Source organism: Colletes latitarsis, chromosome 5 (assembly GCF_051014445.1).
Source record: "Colletes latitarsis isolate SP2378_abdomen chromosome 5, iyColLati1, whole genome shotgun sequence".
Lineage (NCBI taxonomy): Eukaryota > Metazoa > Arthropoda > Insecta > Hymenoptera > Colletidae > Colletes > Colletes latitarsis.
In genome coordinates, this window is record NC_135138.1 from 34,270,203 (window position 1) to 34,290,999 (window position 20,797).

Sequence of the window (20,797 nt, forward strand, 5' to 3'; positions counted from 1 at the left end):
GATCGAAACGATTAATCGATAGTGACGAGGAGGGACCTAACCACGCGGCAGAACTGAGCACGTCGTTTGTGTTTTTTTTTATTTTTTAACGTAAGTGTTCTTTCGACGGACCTATGGCACACATACAGGCGAAGTGAATGCAGTAATATCAACAATCTTTGCAAATATCTCGCAAACTGAGGCCGGGCGGTAATTATTATTTACAATCTCATATTCTATAAGACATTCGAAAATCATCCGAGTCGTTTCACAAAAAATTTTGTCTTTTTTGTCAAAAAAATGCAAATGCACGTTAATTTTTCATCTTCCCCCAACTATATTTCTTTATAAAGATCAAATACAGCCTTTTATAAAAAGTCCGAAAAAAATGAACAAATTTCTGACAAAGCCACTAAAGTACACATGTGCCTTACTAATATACTTAAACACTAATTCCATTGTTGTATAACAAATGGTACACATAATGAAATTTAAATACTTAAACATATAAAATTGTTTCTAATATTAGTAATTTGTAAAAAAAAAGAATGCAGTTCTAATTCAATGAGGGATAATATTTTATCACAAATTATAGAAATTATCATTTGCACCAAAGTATTGCAGTATTTTTCACATTCTGCAATAGTCTTCCACCTTAGATTACTAAGTTTTCTTTCGGTTGCTTCATGAACACAAATTATAGTAACTTACAAAGTCATTTATTAAAAACATATATGTAAAATAATAATTACTATGTAGTCATGCAAAATAGATATTCTAAAAACATTGATTAAAGCATTCACTATGAATAATACTAAAATTATTAAATCTAAATAGCAACAGTATTTTTAATACTTTATATGCTAATCTATTTTATAATTGTTACCACTTAAAACCGTACATTTTGAATAATAAAAACCCAAAATACAACTAAATAATTCATCACATTATATATAAACTTTCATTTTTATGTGCTTCAAATGTATTGCATTTGAATTGAATTTTCTAATTATTCTATTGAATTCAATTATTTAAATTCATGTTTCCCAAAAAGATGGGCTTCACTCTTTAAATTAAAATTATAAAAGAATATTCTACCTTGTTTGTGTTCAATACTTATAACAAAAGTTAAGTACACAATACCTTGTAAGCTCCAAATAGTAAATGTTATGCTTTGTAGCATATCAATTCTTAAAATGTAAAATATTATATTCATATCATACAAAAATAGAAATACTTTGATATTTATTTATCAAGTTATGAAAACAATTCTCTGTCTATTCAAGATTTCAAGGCTGTAAAATTTCCAGCAGCTTGATTTTCAAATAGAAGATTTAATACACTGTAAAGTGTCAAACAATTTATAACTATCCGAAATAATTTCATACATTTCATTGTAACATTATCTAGATAAAGTGACATTCTTCATTAATTGTTAGTCTTTAGTACATATAGTTCTGTAATAAATAACTAATAACTTAAAGAGTCTGATGATTTTCACAATGTAATACAGCAATGGCATTATGCAAAATTTGAGTATGTAAATTTTTATAATCATAAATACAGTCCATATGTTCACATTTTATCATTTAACTATCTTAATTTTATGTTCTTGGCTTTTCATTCCATTTTTGATTAACTTGTTAAAATGGAGAATTCATTCCAAGCTTTGTACCAAATTCTAGTCGAGCTCTCTTCTGATATCTTACATTTACTCTGAAAAAATTGATAAAGAGTTTAGTTCTAAGGCTGGAAACAGACGAGCGACTTGTCTTGGTTGTTTTCAATTGCAAGACATAGAATCGCTGTGATGTCGCAACGACAAAAGTCGCACGTCTGTTTCCAGCTTAAATTAATATATACTTACTTAATTTCTTGCCATTTAATTAGTTCATTAACTGTAAAGATAAATGGCAATGAGATTAAGAAAAATAGAGGAAGATGAATAGGAAAGTCTTCAATCTTTTGGCCCTCTTCTTTCCAAAATTTACAGAATACAGTCCCTGAGAATGCTGCTTGTGCGCATAATCTAAAGAAATAATATTAATAATAATCGTACATACATCCTACAATTGCTATAATAACTTGTTAATCTTGTACTTACGTTATAAATGCACTTAAAAACCAAACAAAGTTGTTAAAAGGTTGTTTCTTCCAAATAGAATATTCTCTATGTACAAAGCCTATGGAGATTGTTACTGCAATGAAATTATAAACATTCATATATTTGAATTTTGAATAAATATTTAGAATACCTTAAAGCAATAATAAGGTATACCTAAATGTAAAACTAACAACGTCAACGCAAAATGTTGTACCACCAAAATAACATTTGGTTTAGCACCCCAACCGCCCCATGAAACTTCGCCGCGTGTATCGGGATACACATAGAGACATTTAGAGTCTGTTGTCGTATAAGTGGGACATAAAGTTAAAAATGAGATACACTGTGATAAAACTATTGTTACGATTGTTGGTAAAAATTTGCTGCCATAACACCACAGAACAAATAATGCAACCTGCAAAACGAAGCATATAACATGAGAACTAGAATGAAGTGAATTCAAATTTCAAAGTTCTTACCTGACCATTTATGGTGCATTGATTTTTTCCGGTAGCACGCTGCATTATAGTAGTATCCTTTGGTGTAGCAATCATGGATATTGATAACATTGGAATGATTAAGCAACTCAACCATAAAACTTGATCAACAGAGAATAGAGGTGGTAGAAGTAAGAAACCAGATACAGCTTGAGTAAAAGAAAGAGTAACTGTACAACAGAGCCAGAATTGTACACAATTCCAAAGACACTTCATGTAATGACGAGCCTATATGTATAATGAATATTGATGATGTCAAATAATTAATATCAGTAATTAAATTAAACCTTAGAATGTAACCCTTCAGATTTGAATATTTGAAAGTATTAAGAGCAATATATGTTTTCTGATTGAAAATATTATATTGGAAATAGTCAACTTAAAAAGATCAAATTTAATGAATGCATACTGATATACCTCCATAATCAAATGAAATATTGCGATCGGATCTTCACGTTTAACGCTTAACGAACAAGCAATTGAATTTAATGCCCTGCTTAAATCAACAGGAGATGGTCCTTGGTCTTCTCTCGTCGGAGATAATACAGGAACTCTTTGACAAACTTGTGGATATAATGGTTCTACTGCCACTCTAAAATTAAATAATTTATTCAGACATGAACGTATTTTTTAACGCCATTTTATGTTTACATGTTGCGCGGAACAGTTGAGTAGCAATTGTTTAATAATATCTTCGTTTCAATTGAACTTTTTACAATCCAATTTTATACATAAATTTTTATAAAAATGGAATGCATTGCTGAAGTTTCTCATTGTACAGCAAAGAATGTAGAGAAACCTCAATATTCGGTATTTCAAGATGAGAATTTACTGTATATACAGCCAGATACAAGACGTCCTATAACATACAATAGACCTAATAAAAAACCAACCATTCCAATTGAATCAGATACGACATATGGCATGTCTTATGCGAAATTTGATTGCATTCCCAAACCAAAATTTAATTATGGAGAACACGATAAAATAGCGTCTAAATGTAGCGGAAGGCTCGAATTCGATACAGTATATAAATTATCCTACCAAGCTTCAAACGGAAAAGTACCGAAGCCTTTTATCCCAAAATCATGTTTATCTATAAATGGATCACATGATATGACGACTATTCATATGGTATCTTATACAGACCCTGGATATATAAAAGTAAAGCATTATAAACCATATGAAGGAAAAAATCTTCATCCTGCATCAGTAGACTATAAAACAGTTACAAAGGAGTCTTACCAAAATTTTGGCATGCCTATCATCGTTAAAAGACCAAGAAAGCCAGGATTTTGGCAGACCAAATCGAAAACAGATTATCAGACTACAAATCGTTTATCTTACCAACATATAAAACCAATTGGTAAAAAATTTCGCGTAGCGCCTACTCGACCAATTATTTCTGCCCAAATTGAAAAAGATACAGTTTGTAAAATGAGCTACAGATATCCAGGTCGTTTTATAAATAAGGAAAACATAATTTGTGAATGATATTTTGCCATGTACGAAATACATATTTGATAACTTAATTGTAGCAGGTTTTGATTTTAATCTTTGAGATGGGCGGGTACCCAAGATTTCGAGTTTGAGTCGGGTACTGAACGTTTTAGATACCCACTTATCCCTATTACTTACCCTGCATCTGCTTGCATAAAAATAGGCATGTTCTCTGCATTAGCAGAAGAGCCTAGAACGCAAACGACTTCTCCATAGTCTTGCATGATGTGCAACATTTCTCTTGTAACAGCAGTGTTGCAGTCAGTAAACAAAGATACCAAAAGTGGTACGTTGTCTATCAACTCTATATGCGGTCGAATTTTATCGATACCTCGCGGAAGTTTTGCCTGAAATATAGATAAAAAGTACGACATTAGAACTTGTAGTTTTATAAAGCAAAATGTAGTGTCCAATATAGATACTTACTCTGTTTGATAAATCAAAATTTACAGGAGCACTCTGCTCTGTACTGTCTGTGAGACAACTCAAAGATCGCCATGCTTCTTGCCCAGATCCTAAATCCACACTTTGCACAAGTACACTATCTTCGCTTTTCACTGTGTCCTGTTCTCTGTTAGGAATTGTTTCATTGTTAAATAACTTACAGTTATTTTCTATTCTACAATTATTGTACAAGACGAAATACGGCAACAAGTAAATTAACTATCTGGTAATAAGTAAAGTTCTAGCATATATAAAATAATAACTGAAGTGCTGAACAACTTATTTGTTAATTAAAGGAGTGAAAAGAATCTAGTCTGTTTAAAAAAGGAAAGGGAGAACCAAAAATAATTACGAAAAGTGTGATGATCCAGTTCTTGTGATCCTTTGAACTAGGTGACTCAGACTGGCATGCAAGTTCACAATAATATTATGTATAACATTCAGTATTTAAAGTCTAGCACCATTTAATGTAACATGAAACAAACCTATGGCTCATAGCACTTTTAACTTGAGATAGTCCTATGTCGTTCCACTCCGTAGTCTCGTCGTCGAATTTTACAGTAGAGAAATCTGTATTTATAGCGCTTGGTGCGGACATACTCATGGCACGGCTATTGTCCAAATTCGTGCTACAATTTAAAACAAATCATACTATGGGAAAACCATTTTACCAGTATCCATCCATGCAGGGTATTCTTGGAACACAATCACGTCAATGCCAGCATATATATGCAGCAGAAATGTATGAATGCATGCTCATAACTTTTAAGTTGGCGATTATTTATTTAAATATCGTATTGAGAGGCAAAAGCATGATTCTCAATCGAAAATAGACACGTATAATAAATAACAATGAATGTTTAATGTTTATGTGTGGTAAGAGGGTAATATGTAACATACCGAGGAGAGATACGATTAAGCAAGTGGCTGGCCTCATCCATGCAGGAGTAATTATGTTGATGAGATTGGGCCGAGGGCGTGGGTGAGGACATGGCTGCTGCCTGGCTCACCCACCAACCCACTGGACTCTCTGACCTAATATTGGTGTGTTAGTTACATATATTTATTTGTGTATTTTATGTATGTCATGATATAATATGAAATATTAATATATGTGCATGGAATAACTGTCAGTATACAAGAATAAATGTCATATAATATTGTATCTGCTAATGAAGAAGCCATTAACACGTTTGCGACGGGCTGAACCACCCGGTAGTACATTGTACACGATACAAATTCAGACCCGTCGCGAACGCGTTAAACTCTATAAAATAATTACCAGTAACTACTGGCACAAATACAATCATCTTAGCTTAATGCTCTAATTATTAACAAAATAGAATATAGGAAACAATTTGTAAGAAAGAATACTCAGATATTAAATTTTATTAGAATACGTATCAGTCTAAAGATTAAAAGGAAATCAGGTAACTGCATTCAAAAAACTGTAGATTCTATAAACCGGTAATTGCTATAAAAATATTAATAAAGAGCGTAACGAATAAACATGCAAATTAGTAACAGTAATGAAAGAAAGAGGTATAGACAAACATATACGATGGGGTCATGTGTGGATATCTCTCCAGCCATTGCTGTCTCCTGTAATGTACATGCATATCTTACATTCACATCCATAGTTATAACGAATAGCTAGTTAAACAAGTTCTATCAAACACCACCATTTTATTTTAGATTTACAACAGATTAGAAAAAAGACACTGAGAAATGACATATAATCGGTTTAATTAACAAGAAAATAATTATAACACCAGCAACGATTAGTGTAATATTTTGTGTTGAATATGTTTTGTACACAGATTTTACACGTACATAATATAACATATTTATACTTTCCAACGTGAGGACATGCCCCAAACTTTTCAGATTAATTCATAAGCAAAATAAAGCAAAGCAAAGTAGTTTATAGAGATATTGATCAACAATTAAAAAAATGAGATATAGTACCTAGCTCTTTCACTGAGCAATGATATATGACAATTCCATCCACTTTCGAGCCCCATTTTCTCCGAAAACACGCGTGATCTTAATTCGTTCTCTTTACTGAAGTGAACGAAACGGATACAAGCTCTGTCGAGTTGTTCGATCAATTGTACCTATTAAACAATTTTTCTAACACTCGATTGTAATTGTCGATATACTGTTGTAATCTTATATCTTACCATATCCGTTTGTGCTTGATATTGCATAGTTACCATCCCGATAAAAACTTGATTACATTGAATATCAAAACAACTTTCAACGTCGCTCACATTATCGTCTTTGTTTTCGTTGCACAGCAAGGAATCTATAAAAATTCACATAAAAGTCAATGAAATCTTTTACTCAGTCTGCGGACAAGTAACGTAAATGTGTTTAGGGCTTACCGGTTGAATGAAATTGTCCAAGTATGCCTTTTACCCTTGGATCAAGAACATTTCTAAAGTCCCAAGGTAATGGTGTAGGACTTCTGTGAGGAGTATATAAATGTTTGCTATCTGCGGGAAGCTCTAAATATATTTTAGACATTTTTTTATTGATCCCCCGTGTCAATGGTCTATATGCAAATGCAGTGCAATATGACGTTAAGCTCGTCCTTTGGTAAAAATCTTGCACCTTTTTCCTAGAAAACACACGCGCGGTAGTCGGAAAGTGTAGAGTTAAAAATACCTTTGTAGCGATTAATATTTCCGTGTACCTGTCGGTTGCGGAAAGTGGACAGAGATCATGACCATCCCAAAATTCAATACAGGAATCCAAAATTATATCTGCTGTCCCTTGTGTCAATAATTGTAAACCACCTCCACTGCGTTCTTTGACTACCACGGCAACCATATGCGGGAAAGGAAATTTTAATTTTGTCGCGATACTCAAAGAGCGTGCGAACTTTATATCGCGTCGAACCATTTCTGGTTGCTACAATAAAGTGGGGAAAATTTTAAACGCATCTCTCATGAAGAATAATAGAGAATAACTCGAATAATAGGCGATGCTTACAACGTGTCTGAACGTAGATAGTTGTTGCTCCAATTGAAATATGTGTTGTGCCTGGTCTTGGAAACCTATCTGCTTTGCTAATTCGCATAGACACCTGTATTAAGCATACGTTTGGCATTAGAGGAGTGATCGTTATTTCACTAAGATAAAGAATAAAACAGAAATGTGAAATTGTCCCATGATCAGCATTCATATGATTATATACATTATGATTGGAGATCCATTCACCCATACAGACAGATTAACTATAAATACGGAGGATACATAAAATAACTATGGTTGGACTGACCACATCTGTCCAAGGCTCCCTGATTCGTCGACTAAATACACTTGTCTTGAACTTTGCATTGTATCTTTTGCCTCATACCCACTCTTATCTTCTATACTGTGATCCTGGTAGCTGACAAATGTGTATGATGAACGTTACTGGTAACTGGAAGTGTTACCTTTGGACTGTCTTAGGAATATGAGCATGATAAAACTGGACGTAATTAGCTTGACAATCGGAAGAATTAGTTTGAATAATGTTTACAAAAAGGGGGAAAATGTAGTGCAACAAAGCGTATACACGAAACACAATAATTTCAATAGTAAAAGTACGTACCGTCTATTCGTAACTGGTACAAGATTCTCATTGTACAGAGCTTCACAAGTGACATGGCAACAGAACTGCATATAATGTTCTTGTGTGTCCATGTTACATGTGTTGAGTAGAATTGCTAGACCTAGTGGTTTCAACGAATTCAAGTGCTGTCTCCAAGAATGATCGTCAAACTGTAGTCGAAACGGTAAAGCATGATCATGAGTAAGGTCCAAAACTTCGGCCGTTGAATGAGACATATCTAAAATAAATTTTTTATTTGCCAAAAAATCATATTTTTGTATGATACTGCATGAGCGATATTTTCTTCATTTTATATTACCATGTTGTACATAGGACGTTTTATTTGAATACTGTTTCGAATCTTCAGTTTGAGTTTGGCATTGAGGTTCAGATGTTCTGTCTAAACTACCAGTGCTATCAAATGATAGTGTTTCAATTAACATCTTTTATATTTACAATCATTAAATAAAATATTTACCTTGAAGACGGAGATAAAGTATTGGAATTACGTAAGAAAAATACTTTTTCAGCTGTTGGATTAGGCCATGAAAGTATTCCTTTTTTATCCACACAACATAATGCCTAAAAATTGAATTATCGTTTTCATTTTATTACACTAATTTATAAGTAATTTATTCAGCGTTTGAAATACCGTGACCGATCCCAAAACGTGAAGAATATTTGCAGACCTTGACATCATGTGTTCTTTACCAAAGAGAATACTGAAAAAATATTCTTTCAGTTCCAACCAATTATATACTACATCTGGATAACTGGGGCCAGAAATATCTGTATCTTCAAAAGGATCCACAAACTAAAACAATTATTTTATATAAAGGATCATGTACATGTGTAAATTTCCATGTCTTCTAAGCATATTAACCTGAAGTTTTTCCGAAGATTGATAAAGTTTAAATAAAGCTTTAAATCGTGCCATTCCAAAACAGTTCAAGAAAATCCAACAAATCGGAAATACTAACGGAAGTAGAGGAATGCTAATAGCAATTGGTTGTAGTAAAAACATTTCATTCCAGTACCCAACACCGAAGTATTCCGATAAATATGAATATCGGAATAAATTTACAACTAATACAATAATTAAAAGAACTGGATAAGCTAGTTGTTCAATGCAACAAATCATTAATAAATGTCGTTTGCGATTATGATATGTGACTGGTCTGTCAAGAGCTTGATCAAGTGCCATTCTGAGATTCATTAAGTATGGTGTTTCTTGAAGTTTATAAACTTTATTTTTCAATGGTGCCCGCGCCTGCGGTGTTGAGAAAATTTCATTTGCATTATGAACCTGAGGACTATACACTTCCCTTGCATGTAACACTGATGCATCTGCATCCTAAAATTGTTTTATGTTATTGTTATTTATTTTGCCTAGTAGAACTTATTTATTTATGTATATATATTATACTTACATCATAAGGAACACAGTACCCAGGTGCTTGTTGTCCAGGTTTAATTACAATTATATCTCCAGCAACTAATAATGCCCATGGCAAATTCACAATATGACCATCACGGTAAGTCCATTGTAAAGTTAAACAGGGAGACAATGGACTGCATAAATGTGGATAATTTTCAGGGTTCCATTGGGAACAATTTTTGGCAACTTAAATAGGTGAAATAGTTACATGAAAGATGTGTACAAAAAATTGCATTGTTCCATGTAAATGTTTAATTACCTTCTAGTTGATCAAATAGAATTTGTACTCTATGAGGGATCTCTTCATGTCGTAATTTATTATCTGATACAACTAAAATAAAATTTAAGACTACTAAACAACAGACACTCAATCCTTCATAAGGCAATGTAGAATACCTACAATGGAAAGATTATTTACAAAACTTATAATTTTTAAAAGTCATTTATATCATAGTTAGACTATTTTTCTAATTATTATAATATTTTCATTTTTTCCCAAGTTTTAGTGAATTTTTAACAGAATTCTAGAATAATATTTTAGGGATCTGACTAGCCTAGTTTTATACATACAGTATCTATTCTTAAGTATTAATGTATTTATACAACATTATTCTGTTTGAAAATACATAAATAATCTAGTTGGTTCATACCATGTATCATCAATTGTGAAGAAAGCAACAATAAGAATAATTGCATTAATCAAAAGTGCAATTGCTGAAGTCCAACAAAGAGTTGTGTATTGACTACGATGATGTAAAGTATCTTTTAGCCATGCTTTATATCTTCTGTACATAATACATACATTATATATAATAAAAACATAAAATTTTCTCTTTAACATAAAAGTAGGACATAAATAACAAAAGTACTTGTTTTTTCTGTAGTCTTCTTTGTATTCTTGTAAGACTCTTTTGATATCACGTTGTAATGTCTCAAGAGCAGATTTTGTAGTTAATCCTAATGGTTCTGCAGATTTGTTATTTGTATTTTCTGTTGTTTTAGAAGCATTGTCCTTTACCTGATCACCATCCATTTTCTATAAAATGAAACCATTGAAATTCTCTTCTGTCTTGTTGAGAATCAAATTCAATGCTTTGCACATACATTATATATATATATCAATTGTAGCCCATATAGAAAACCCATGCATGCATCAAAAGTTAATTACTTTTATAGCTATCTTACCTGTGTACCTATGTGTATAAAAAGAATGCACAACAGGCATAATTATCAACATAATTTTGCTTATTTCTATTAAGAAACAACGAATATGTGACTCACAAGTTTGTCACATTGCCATTCTATGTTTTGAGAGATAAAGCATGCAAAGTAAACAAAAATGTTCATTATAAATAACAGAAAAGGAAATATGTATTTAGAAATTTGTAAATTCTCCCTTGAATTTAATCATGTAACACATGCTTTTTCATTCATACGTTGTTACATAAATGTAACATTTAAGCAACACAAATATTGTGACATACATACATACAAAACGCATCACAATTCATATAAAAAAACAAATAACCCAGAATATAATAGTATGTAAGCTACAAAAGTCAAGCAATGGTTTTTACTTTTATTACGGCATAAGTAGGTGTAGGAAAGTGAAATAAATAAGGAGAAAATGATACATATACGATTTATTATTGCAACAATTTTTGCGGGACACAAGCAGAAATAATTTTCAAAACAAACGGAGCGAGGTTAAAATGCATTAACACTTGCATAAGTTGTTGAACGAGCCTAGTATACCACTTATATCCGTCGCGGCCGAAGTGTAATTTGATTCTTTAAAGTTGTCTTATATATTAAATAATTTAAAGTAACGGATAAAACCTCATAATTGCAAATGACCTGAATCAGAACGAAGAATGCATATTTGGATAGGCTCCATCACAACCACATATTTTATCATATGATAGATGGTATAGTACAGTGCTAACGGCAACGGTGTGTGTGTAGTGTGTTATGGTTTTCCCGGTATAATTTTATTACGTGATTCATTATTATTTAAAGCTTAAATACTATATTCTTGTGTATCGCAATGCACGAATACAGTAAACAAAAAATATTGCAGTGCAAGCACTCGTGATTATAGTATTTGTTTAATCTTCGCGCACCATAGCCTCACAAAAATGGATTTACTGTATACTGTAAATAGGAAAGTGACATCAAAGCCTTTCATGAATCAAGAAAGGTATGTTTGATTATTTTTGATTGTCGTTTTTAGTTTATTATTGAACATAATTCTTATTCATATAGTACTGGGATACATACAATATATCATCTACGAATAAAATATTAATAGTATTATATTAATATTAAGTTTTTAATTATGTTCTTTATCAACTTTTTAGCTTGTATGAAGGACAATCTTTATGTTCATTATCTAGTAGAAATATAGCAGCATTTATTACAACCACAGAATTAGATGATAATAGTGGAAAGACATGGGGGTCTCATGTTTATGTTTGCGATTTAAATATGCCTTGGCATACTCACAAGTATGAAATAGTTTGCTATCCTTTGTTAGCTATTTCAAATATTTTACAAAACTAAAATTGATATTACTATATATTATTAGGATATTGTCAAACAAGAATACTATCACTGCATTAGAATGGGATTTATCAGGTGATAAATTAGTTATTGCAGATTGTACTGGAAATGTACAACTGTGGATGTTTAAAGATCATGTTCTTAATGATTGGGTATTAATTGGTTCTACCTGTTTCATTGGTGAACATATATTAGGTGCAGCTTGGTTTCATAATGGGAAAAAGGTATTAGTAGTTGAAGTTTAAGAATTATTTAATATAGGTCATAATAGACTTTGTTTACAAAAGATTATACTTTTAGACAGGGCTTGTAACAGAGAAAAAAGATAATATTCACTATAGTGAGAAATTTAATCACTTGCCTTTTGCTCCTTCTGTAAGACAATTTGGTGGTAGAGCAGCTGAGGGAGTATTGCTAGTATCTACAACAGGCATGGTTGGTGCAGTTATGATCACAAAAGATTTTCAAAATCCTGTTTGTTCATCAACAGAAAGTTTAGGCAGTACAAGACATAGAATAACTGCAGTTGACCTATGTTATGGAAAAAGTACATAAATTGAAGCTTCTTGTAGTATCAAAACAACAGCACACAGATTAAAATCAAATTTCGTAAATTTTTAGATGGCCACATTTTGGTAGCTGTAAGCAGTGGAAATATTTGTTTACCAATTAGATGTTACAGAGTATTAGTTCGTAAAAATGATGATAAATGTACTATTACATCTCAAGCTCTCCCAAGTTTCTTTCTCCAAGATGGTGCACCCAAAGATAATACATGTAAAGTTATACAACTTTTTTGATTATATCAATGGTTGTTGCACTTTAAAACAATAGAATTATTTTCTTAGATACAAGTGTGACACACTTAAAGTTTGTAGTCCGGGAAGATGCAGACTCCTTGGTTATTGCTGTTAATAGTGAAAGTGGAGGTATTGTAGAAGTATGGGAATTGCGAGAAAAATCACAACCAGTTCATAAATTATTTCAACCTAAAACATTAGAACCATTCAAAACTGTAGTGGTATGTGTTAAAGGGAACGAATAACACTCGGACAGCGACGACGCGTGGGTCCGTTCCGACCCAATCTAGACATGAAAAATAATAAAACGTATATATATAGTATACATTGTTTATTTGCATTCATTTTATTTTTGATTTCTATTAAGGATTGCTATTATTTATATTATGAATTATGTACTATACCGCCCTTGTCCGCCGTCCGAGTGATAAGAAATCAATTGCTTAATAGTGCATATCTAATACATATTTTCCTATACATGCATTTATAGGTATGGCAACATCAATCACAATATCGTTGTCAATCTCCAATAACAGCAATAGCAACTACAAAATTATCTATAGTTACCACATTGCCTCCTCCAAGTTACGTAGTAGTAGCTTTGGCGGATTCTTCAGTGCATTGTTTAAGTCGCGATTGCCTAAAAGAAATATCTTTTTCATCTTTGAATATGGCTTGGCGACCCGATGAACCGAATAATAAGTATTTTAAGAGTTCAATCTCTATAACAAGTATAGATTTATCCTGGCTAGGTTGTGTACTCTTGGCTTGTGATACACGTGGAAATTTATATTTGTATAAATTACTACCTGATGGAGGTAATTGTTACAAATTTATATAAAGACAAAAGGAAAGGCAAAATATAGAAGTACAAATTTTCTTTATAGGACCATCAATGACATTGACTTATGCTTGTACACTGTTAGAGTACTGTCTAGTAACAGGACTGGACTGGTTGGATATACTTTTATGTTTAAGATCCTCAATGCTTGAGCCATTGTGTGAAAGACTGGATGTTTCTTTCAATAGGCAATTGCAGCCCATACAGCAGTATCATTACATTCAATTTCTGTGCATTAAAACATCATTATACAGGTTTCGAATTATTTTTTAGAAATTTAGATTACTTAGAAAGTCGTCGTTTTTGAAAATGAGTGTTGTATATTATGTACAATATTTTGTATTTATTTAGTGTAGGGTGAATATTAAAAGTTTTCTTTCAGAATGTTAGTATCGGGTCAGACTAAGGCAGCAGATTTGTCATCATTACTTATGATACATTCGGTAGCAACAGCTTTTAAATCATTATTACGACCATCAGATCTAATTTCTCATGATAAGGGACCAGCAGAAAGTTTAGCAACCGTGATTAATGATGCAATTACTGATGTAGATAAGGTACAAACTAGGCTTATTCTTTTCTATTACATTTCCATTAATACACGTTTTAGTATGATGGGTAATTGGTATATAATTGATAGGTACTTTTACACCTTGATCCCAAAGAATTTACCGTAGAGCCAAGTACACTTCAGTCATTGCAACAATTAATTCAGTGGGTAGCAGACTTAGCTTTGAATCTCTTAGCTCGTCTTCCGGAACAACGGCTACAAATGAAATCTGGCGGTGTTAGTATTATTAATAATTTTCAAATAATTTAATTAGTCTACATTTATAATAACAACAATTCTTTTTACCGCAACAACAACGCAGTACGAACTTCTAAGGGACCATAAGGCCCTAAATACGTTGAGAGAATTGCTTGTAATTATACGTATATGGGGTTTATTGCGTCCTTCGTGTCTACCAGTATTTCTTCGTAGTGCCGATAATCTCGATGCATTGGCTCTATTATTTCGTCTGTTATCAAGATTAGTTCAACCAAATGGGGATAGTCAATCTCAGCAGATAGACGATGGGCTAATTGGTGAGTTTCTGTATTGTAGAAGTAATATTAATATAGTCATATCTATATTAAAAATAATATGAGTAATTATACATATTTAATGCGTCTGAATAATCACTTGAATTTTATCGTAACGTGTCGGTTAGTAGGAAGTTAGATAAAGTACCACTTCCTCGTCTGTTGAAAGGGAATTCCAGATTTTTTCATTCAGTACTATTAAATATGCGTTGCAGAGCCCACATGAAACGTTAAACGACTTTCTTTATTAAGTGAAGCGTGTCGGGAAAGTATTTCGAAAATTAGTATTTTTTTATTTTTGGTATTATTGTTAGGTAATTAGAAATGAGTGAGACTGTAAAACAAATCTCGTCAGATATGAAGGAACACAATTTATTAAAGGAGGAGACTAAATCCAAAGATTGTTGTCGATGTTCGATACCGTACAAACTTATAGCGTTCTGTGTGATAACGTGTTGCATTTTTATAATTTATTGGATTTTATTAACTCCCGTTTTAGTAAAATTATTCCCTACTTATTACGAAAGTAAGACGAACAAGTGGTCTATTGTACGGTTCGTTTTATACTGCGCTTTCGCGTTTATAATTTGGCTTTTTATTATGTTGTGCTTGACTTTAATTTGGAGACGCATCGTTTTGAAAGAAAATAGAAAAATTAAATTACTATCATATGGTACAAATACATCGGCATCTTTAAACAATGTAACACACGACTGTCCACAAAGTATAAAATTCGTGGACGTAAAAGATAAAACGAAGATTGATCACGATGAAAACGATCGAAATAGTTGTGACGAACCTCGATCGATTAAAACTAAAATGCACAAAGATCTGCCGCCTCTTGTAATACATCGTCGTAATACGGGTAGTGATATTGAAAGTGCTGGTGCTGTGGATCTGAAAGAAAATGATAAAAATGATGAAGATGTATTAAAATCAGGAAACGAAGATCATAAAAGATATAGAGAATCAATGAAAGAGTACATGAAATTAGTAACGGTTACTCCAGATGACGAATCGGACGTTAGATCTCCAAAAGGACCACTCTCGCCAAGAGATCTATTTTTTATCGATCTTCTAAGAGAAGCAGAAAAAGCTGAACGAAGTAAAGCACCCGACAATTCGAAAATAACGGAAGGAAAACGTTTTTTCCCGCGTGATTTCTCTCCTGATGAGAAAGACATTGCCAGTAATATAAAATATGGAAAGCAAAAATCAATCGAAAGTCCAACTAGTATAGCGCACGAATCAACTTATTTTATTGCAAATATAGACAGTCCGAAAAGTGAGAAATCCGAAGTATATTTAAATATTGATCCAGATCCAGAATTACTTCGGCAGCAACCTGTGAATTTAAATAGTGTGAAGGCGGATTTTGTATTGCAAGAAAATCCGAAGGATAGTGGAAGCAAATAAAAAACTTTCTGATTTTAATTAGAAATTAATTTTACTATCAATTATTAATTTCTTCGTAATAGTATAAATAGTATAATATTATGAACAGTATACCGAAAAATTCAGTCGCATATTAGAAACAATAAAGTACAAATGACGCATTATTAGTGTAATTTAATTGGATACGTGCTACGTCAATCACTTTCTTCCAGATGACTGTTGTTTATTACCTAATCAAATTATGATACCTCAATTACACCAGGGCAATAGTATAACAGCTATAGCTACTCCAATGGTTTTTTATCAAAATTTTCCCCTGCAGGTAAAGACGTATAAATGTTTTTTTATCGATTTATGAAACTCGATTTTAAGAATACGATAGTTTTAATCTTCCGTATCATTATAGATGGAATATGGTGTAGAATCGGAACAATTATTATTTGTACCCGAACTTAATTCAGTTGAAGGTTGTATGCATAGTGGACAGATCGTAGATGGTATTCGACACTTGTACCTTGGGAAACAACCGCTTCTGGTTAAGCAGTGTACAAGGTATTAAGTGTAACAATTTTATCCTTTACGCATTTTTTTTTCAGCATTCTTACGATTTGGAAGATATTCTAAATCGATATTTCAGGTGCGGGGGAAAAGCTCAAGTCCAAAATATGACGAGAACAGCAGCAATCAGAGCATGGGATCAAAGGTGGGCAAGGGCTTGTCGTTGTGGTGGTATTTGGCGAATTCATAAAACTTGTCCATAAACGTGTAATTAGATGGAAGTTTATAATGTGATTAATAAAATTTATAATGCAATGATTATACTTGCAATTTTGTACATTATGCAGCGAATGACATTAAACATTTTTATTTAAAATATAATTCAACTGTTTTATTTCATGTTCTTCTTAATAATACTTATGAAAATTGTGCAGGTAATTAAAGTAGGTCATCACTGATCCAGACAAATTTTACCGAATTTGTTTAAGAGCCATTCCACGTCAAATCAATCAATTTGTACGCTATGACGGGGGTTTTATCCAAATTAAAATACGTTGCAGTTAATGTGATAATGAGGGAGAAGGGGGGGGGGGCGGGAGTTAAATCATCATTTTGGTATTTTCGGGATTGATTAAAAAATATAGACGCTTTAATTTTTAGTTTATTTTCAACTTTGCAAAATAAAAATATTTTTGTATTGCAAAAATAACTTAACGAAAAAGAATATATATTCACAATGAAATGTTTATATAATCCAGGAATATAGTACGAGGAAAACAAAGTTTATTTGAAATAACATATTCTGTTACAATTCATTATGCGTAATACATTTATTGTTAATGACTTTCTCCTTTTTTACCAGTTACTCTCCGGAATTCTCCCATGTTTGTAGTTGAAATTATTGAACCAATTATAACCAAATGATCGATCCTTGTTGTTTCACTACCACTCTGATTGTCTTTTACAAAAATCTGTAGATTCTGTACATTTTGAAACTTAACAAAACGTAAGGGAACTGGATTGCCTTCTTCAATATCCTTTGTTGTTAATCTGCATATCAGTGCAGTTATAAGAATGAAAACTTAATGTGATAATGTAAAAATATAAGTCTTACGTAAGATCTTGAATGCTTGTATTAGAATCAGCCATATCAAAATCGATTGTTCTAGGTTGGTTGATGTATAATTTGATATTTTTTGGTCCTTTATCACTGGGTGCTTTAAACTTCAATGAATGAATTTTGACTGCTTGTGAAAATGTAATGGATAATATTAATTGTTCATCACAGTCACTTTCAAGATATCCATCATCAGCAGTCAAACATTGTAAGAAGTTATGTTCATCAGATTCATTTAAACATTCACATTGTGTTTTGGTAATGAAAGAAGATAAATCAGTCTGCAAAAGATATATTTTAGAATACTTTCAACAAGTATTTCTTCTGCTAATCTTTATATACCACAAAGTTGGGTAAAAATATCCAGGGGAATTATATATATATATATTATAAATAATACATATATGGTAAAATTATCGATAAAATGCCTAACTCCGATTGTGATGATTTTTTAATATGTTGTATGAATCGATATTTTGAGCATTTTTCCCCTCTTCTATTTACTGTCGGTCGAGCCTAGTTTTCGAGATATTAGCAATTTCTTTGCTAACTTGTGTACGTCCGTAGCGGAATTGTAATCGTTCGTTCTTGATTTGGGGGGCAGTAGATGCAGAGTTTTTTAATTGTATTCTATCGAGTATCGTCGAGAAAGAAATACATTCTGTATGCGACCAAGAAAAGCGCGAGAATATTTAGTATTTATTTTAAATTAAATTGGAATCGTCCACTAAATTTGCACGCGATATAAATAGCGAAGAAAAAGCTATAGATATTCTTTAAAAGAATATTATTGAGTGCCTCACGTGTAAAAATATAATAATATTGAATCGTGTCACTATATTTGCTAAATTTCGATGTAATTTATTTAGCGACGATAGTTCTAGCACATCGTCGTAATAAATACAGTACTTTTCGAAGGGTTCACTCTCAGTTAAAAACAAACCTTCGATCCCGAGCGTTTCGCATTTATCGAGAATTTACTGTAATAGTAGCACCAATTTTTAGTAAATATCTCGAAAACTATGGCCGACCAACATTTAATGGAAGAGGAAATAGTTGCTCAAAGTGTTAGTTTCTACAATATATTAAAAAATTATCGAACTTTGAATTAGGCGATTCATTAACAAATTTACCTTATAGATGTATATATGTATAAATTGAGTTTTTATTTAAAATGAGAGCATATAAATTCAATACATCTTTTACATTTTGGCATGTACACATTATATGTATATTAACAATATGTTGAAAATCATATTTGTAAAATGCTATAGAATTACAAATGCTTGCAATTAGCAAAGTAATAATATTTATGTTGTGTATTTTAACACTTTTTTTTTTAACAAATGTGTTGTAATACTTGAATATCCACTGAAAGAAAGTTACCACAACTCTCTTATTGGTACTTATTCCAATAATATAGAACAACAGCAAGAAATATTATTCCAAAGAAATGATAATAAGCACTATCACTATTTCGTACATGTCCAGACACTGGACTTTCAGTTTCTTCAGAACTTCCATTGCCATAAAACTGTTGAATTTTTGATTCTAGCCCAACTGGATCTGCTCCTTGACATAGGCCCAATTTTGATTGGTTACGATAAAATATGAAAGTAGGCATTGCAGTAACTCCTTGCACAGCAGCAGTTTCTGCACATTTGTCTACATCAACCTTAAGAAATACTGCATTTGGATATTTAACTGATAATTGTTCAAAGACTGGTGCAATTCTCTGGCAAGGACCACACCTACAGATTGTAACAATAAAGGTATTGAAACATATTCATTATTTATTAAATATCAATTTTGTTTACTTTAATCCTTGACAATTGTACAGTATATATCTGTATGAATGCACAAAAAAAAAACAATTATATATAAATAAAACTAATTCTAGTTATAAGTTATCGATCGTATTCTTTCTGTAAAACATGAAATTAACGCGTTTGTGATGAAAAACCATTTACGTGTACTTAATTTAATGTGTCGTATCTCGAATAAAATAAACAGTACCGCTGAACTCTAAGAAATAATTATTATAAGTTGTATTTGTGAATGGTATATAATAATAAAACAAGGATCATGATATTCAAATTTGAAAATTGGCATGTGCAAAAGATACAACAATTGGAGATTTTTAATTCTGGCATCTAATATAACCCTAAAGAACTTACCAGGTTGCCGTGAAATCTACTACGACCAATTTTGTACCAGCACTAGCCATTTCACCGTAGAATTGACCATCATCGTTAATTACACGTACTGCACCCATTGTTTATTGAATTAATCTAATGTAACATTAATGAGAAACAGATATCGAATGTACTAAAATCTTGAATGACTGGCACTTTGAATGCACAGTTCAACCTAATACTTATTTGAATAGGAAACCTTATGCCTTCTTCACATGAAATCGTTCAGGCTCGCCATTGGTCGCTGGAAGCAAGCATGCGAGGCAACTGCGTAAAACAAAATATATTCTACGGTTGCAGGTACTGCCGTGAAGATCCTCCTTAATAAAACCCGCCAACGCGTAGGACGCAAGAACCGACGAGGCAAAACTTTATTGAAGTCTACAACAATTTGGTGAGTTGAACAAATATTTAATAATAACAAATTGTTTTTGTCGATATACGGCTACTTGTTGCATAAGAATCTAGTCTTAAATGTTTCGCAATTGTGGTGACAGTTTCATATAATTGATACGCTTTCCATGGCGAATGCTTGAACATGAATCGTGAATACTCGAATATGAAATGAATATAACACACAGAGTTAGTAAATACATTTTAGAATTTTATAAGTATTTTACGTTTTACTATCTCTTGTCGTCAAACTCAGTGTTTGCATTTTTGATTCAACAAAAGAATATATCTTTTCCTGATCCAAATTTCGTTCCTAAATAAATTTTGCATGTGGGACAGTAGTGGGCTGC

The 20,797-nt window shown here is 32.0% G+C and overlaps 5 protein-coding genes across 10 annotated transcripts; 3 read left to right on the top strand and 2 right to left on the bottom strand.

The window, feature by feature from the left end:
* Positions 1-94: 94 nt before the first annotated feature.
* Positions 95-11,455, bottom strand: L(2)k05819 (transmembrane protein 94-like protein l(2)k05819). Of its 6 annotated transcripts, XM_076765433.1 has the most exons (28): positions 11,319-11,455; positions 10,433-10,599; positions 10,214-10,348; positions 9,823-9,959; positions 9,556-9,749; positions 9,009-9,479; positions 8,778-8,939; positions 8,604-8,707; positions 8,445-8,539; positions 8,126-8,363; positions 7,811-7,921; positions 7,522-7,615; positions 7,223-7,440; positions 6,912-7,147; positions 6,708-6,832; positions 6,493-6,641; positions 6,079-6,126; positions 5,425-5,559; positions 5,010-5,153; positions 4,877-4,927; positions 4,507-4,651; positions 4,219-4,427; positions 2,998-3,172; positions 2,563-2,808; positions 2,258-2,498; positions 2,084-2,177; positions 1,847-2,008; positions 95-1,695 (listed from the first exon to the last, which is right to left on the bottom strand). In XM_076765433.1, the coding sequence occupies exons 2-28, from the start codon at positions 10,594-10,596 to the stop codon at positions 1,623-1,625; spliced, it is 4,356 nt and encodes a 1,451-aa protein (XP_076621548.1). In that variant the 5' UTR covers positions 10,597-10,599; positions 11,319-11,455; the 3' UTR covers positions 95-1,622. The 6 variants fall into 6 exon arrangements, with proteins under 6 accessions (XP_076621548.1, XP_076621552.1, XP_076621549.1 ...); XM_076765437.1 differs by lacking the exon at positions 6,079-6,126 and having other exon boundaries at positions 96-1,695; XM_076765434.1 differs by lacking the exon at positions 4,877-4,927 and having other exon boundaries at positions 97-1,695.
* On the top strand, positions 3,303-4,194 carry LOC143341985 (uncharacterized). Its single transcript, XM_076765447.1, has one exon. The coding sequence runs from the start codon at positions 3,328-3,330 to the stop codon at positions 4,072-4,074; it is 747 nt and encodes a 248-aa protein (XP_076621562.1). The 5' UTR covers positions 3,303-3,327; the 3' UTR covers positions 4,075-4,194.
* Positions 11,456-11,627: 172 nt separating the features above from the next.
* On the top strand, positions 11,628-17,123 carry Med16 (mediator complex subunit 16). The gene is made up of 14 exons (XM_076765439.1): positions 11,628-11,763; positions 11,924-12,070; positions 12,151-12,349; positions 12,426-12,672; positions 12,747-12,902; positions 12,974-13,146; positions 13,416-13,743; positions 13,813-14,020; positions 14,149-14,323; positions 14,407-14,553; positions 14,639-14,852; positions 16,457-16,566; positions 16,651-16,796; positions 16,882-17,123. The coding sequence occupies exons 1-14, from the start codon at positions 11,702-11,704 to the stop codon at positions 17,003-17,005; spliced, it is 2,436 nt and encodes an 811-aa protein (XP_076621554.1). The 5' UTR covers positions 11,628-11,701; the 3' UTR covers positions 17,006-17,123.
* On the top strand, positions 14,879-16,478 carry LOC143341984 (uncharacterized). The gene has a single exon (XM_076765446.1). It carries the CDS (start codon positions 15,174-15,176, stop codon positions 16,263-16,265), a length of 1,092 nt encoding a protein of 363 aa, XP_076621561.1. The 5' UTR covers positions 14,879-15,173; the 3' UTR covers positions 16,266-16,478.
* A 262-nt stretch (positions 17,124-17,385) lies between the features above and the next one.
* Txl (Thioredoxin-like) lies at positions 17,386-20,237 on the bottom strand. The gene is made up of 4 exons (XM_076765359.1): positions 20,037-20,237; positions 19,343-19,610; positions 17,857-18,140; positions 17,386-17,792 (listed from the first exon to the last, which is right to left on the bottom strand). Exons 1-4 carry the CDS (start codon positions 20,132-20,134, stop codon positions 17,579-17,581), a joined length of 864 nt encoding a protein of 287 aa, XP_076621474.1. The 5' UTR covers positions 20,135-20,237; the 3' UTR covers positions 17,386-17,578.
* Between the last annotated feature and the right edge of the window lie 560 nt (positions 20,238-20,797).

Bases quoted from the DNA above. Each gene is read 5' to 3' on its own strand.
- LOC143341984 (XM_076765446.1), top strand. From the start codon at position 15,174: ATGAGTGAGACTGTAAAACAAATCTCGTCAGATATGAAGGAACACAAT.
- Txl (XM_076765359.1), bottom strand. From the start codon at position 20,134: ATGGGTGCAGTACGTGTAATTAACGATGATGGTCAATTCTACGGTGAA. The intron at 18,141-19,342 runs GTACGAAATAGT...TATCTTTTGCAG, and splicing joins AAAGTCCAGTGTCTGGACAT to ACTGATTTATCTTCTTTCAT. The intron at 17,793-17,856 runs GTAAGACTTATA...ACTGATATGCAG, and splicing joins ACAAGCATTCAAGATCTTAC to ATTAACAACAAAGGATATTG.
- LOC143341985 (XM_076765447.1), top strand. From the start codon at position 3,328: ATGGAATGCATTGCTGAAGTTTCTCATTGTACAGCAAAGAATGTAGAG.
- Med16 (XM_076765439.1), top strand. From the start codon at position 11,702: ATGGATTTACTGTATACTGTAAATAGGAAAGTGACATCAAAGCCTTTC. The intron at 11,764-11,923 runs GTATGTTTGATT...TCAACTTTTTAG, and splicing joins CCTTTCATGAATCAAGAAAG to CTTGTATGAAGGACAATCTT. The intron at 14,853-16,456 runs GTGAGTTTCTGT...ACTTTCTTCCAG, and splicing joins GATAGACGATGGGCTAATTG to ATGACTGTTGTTTATTACCT.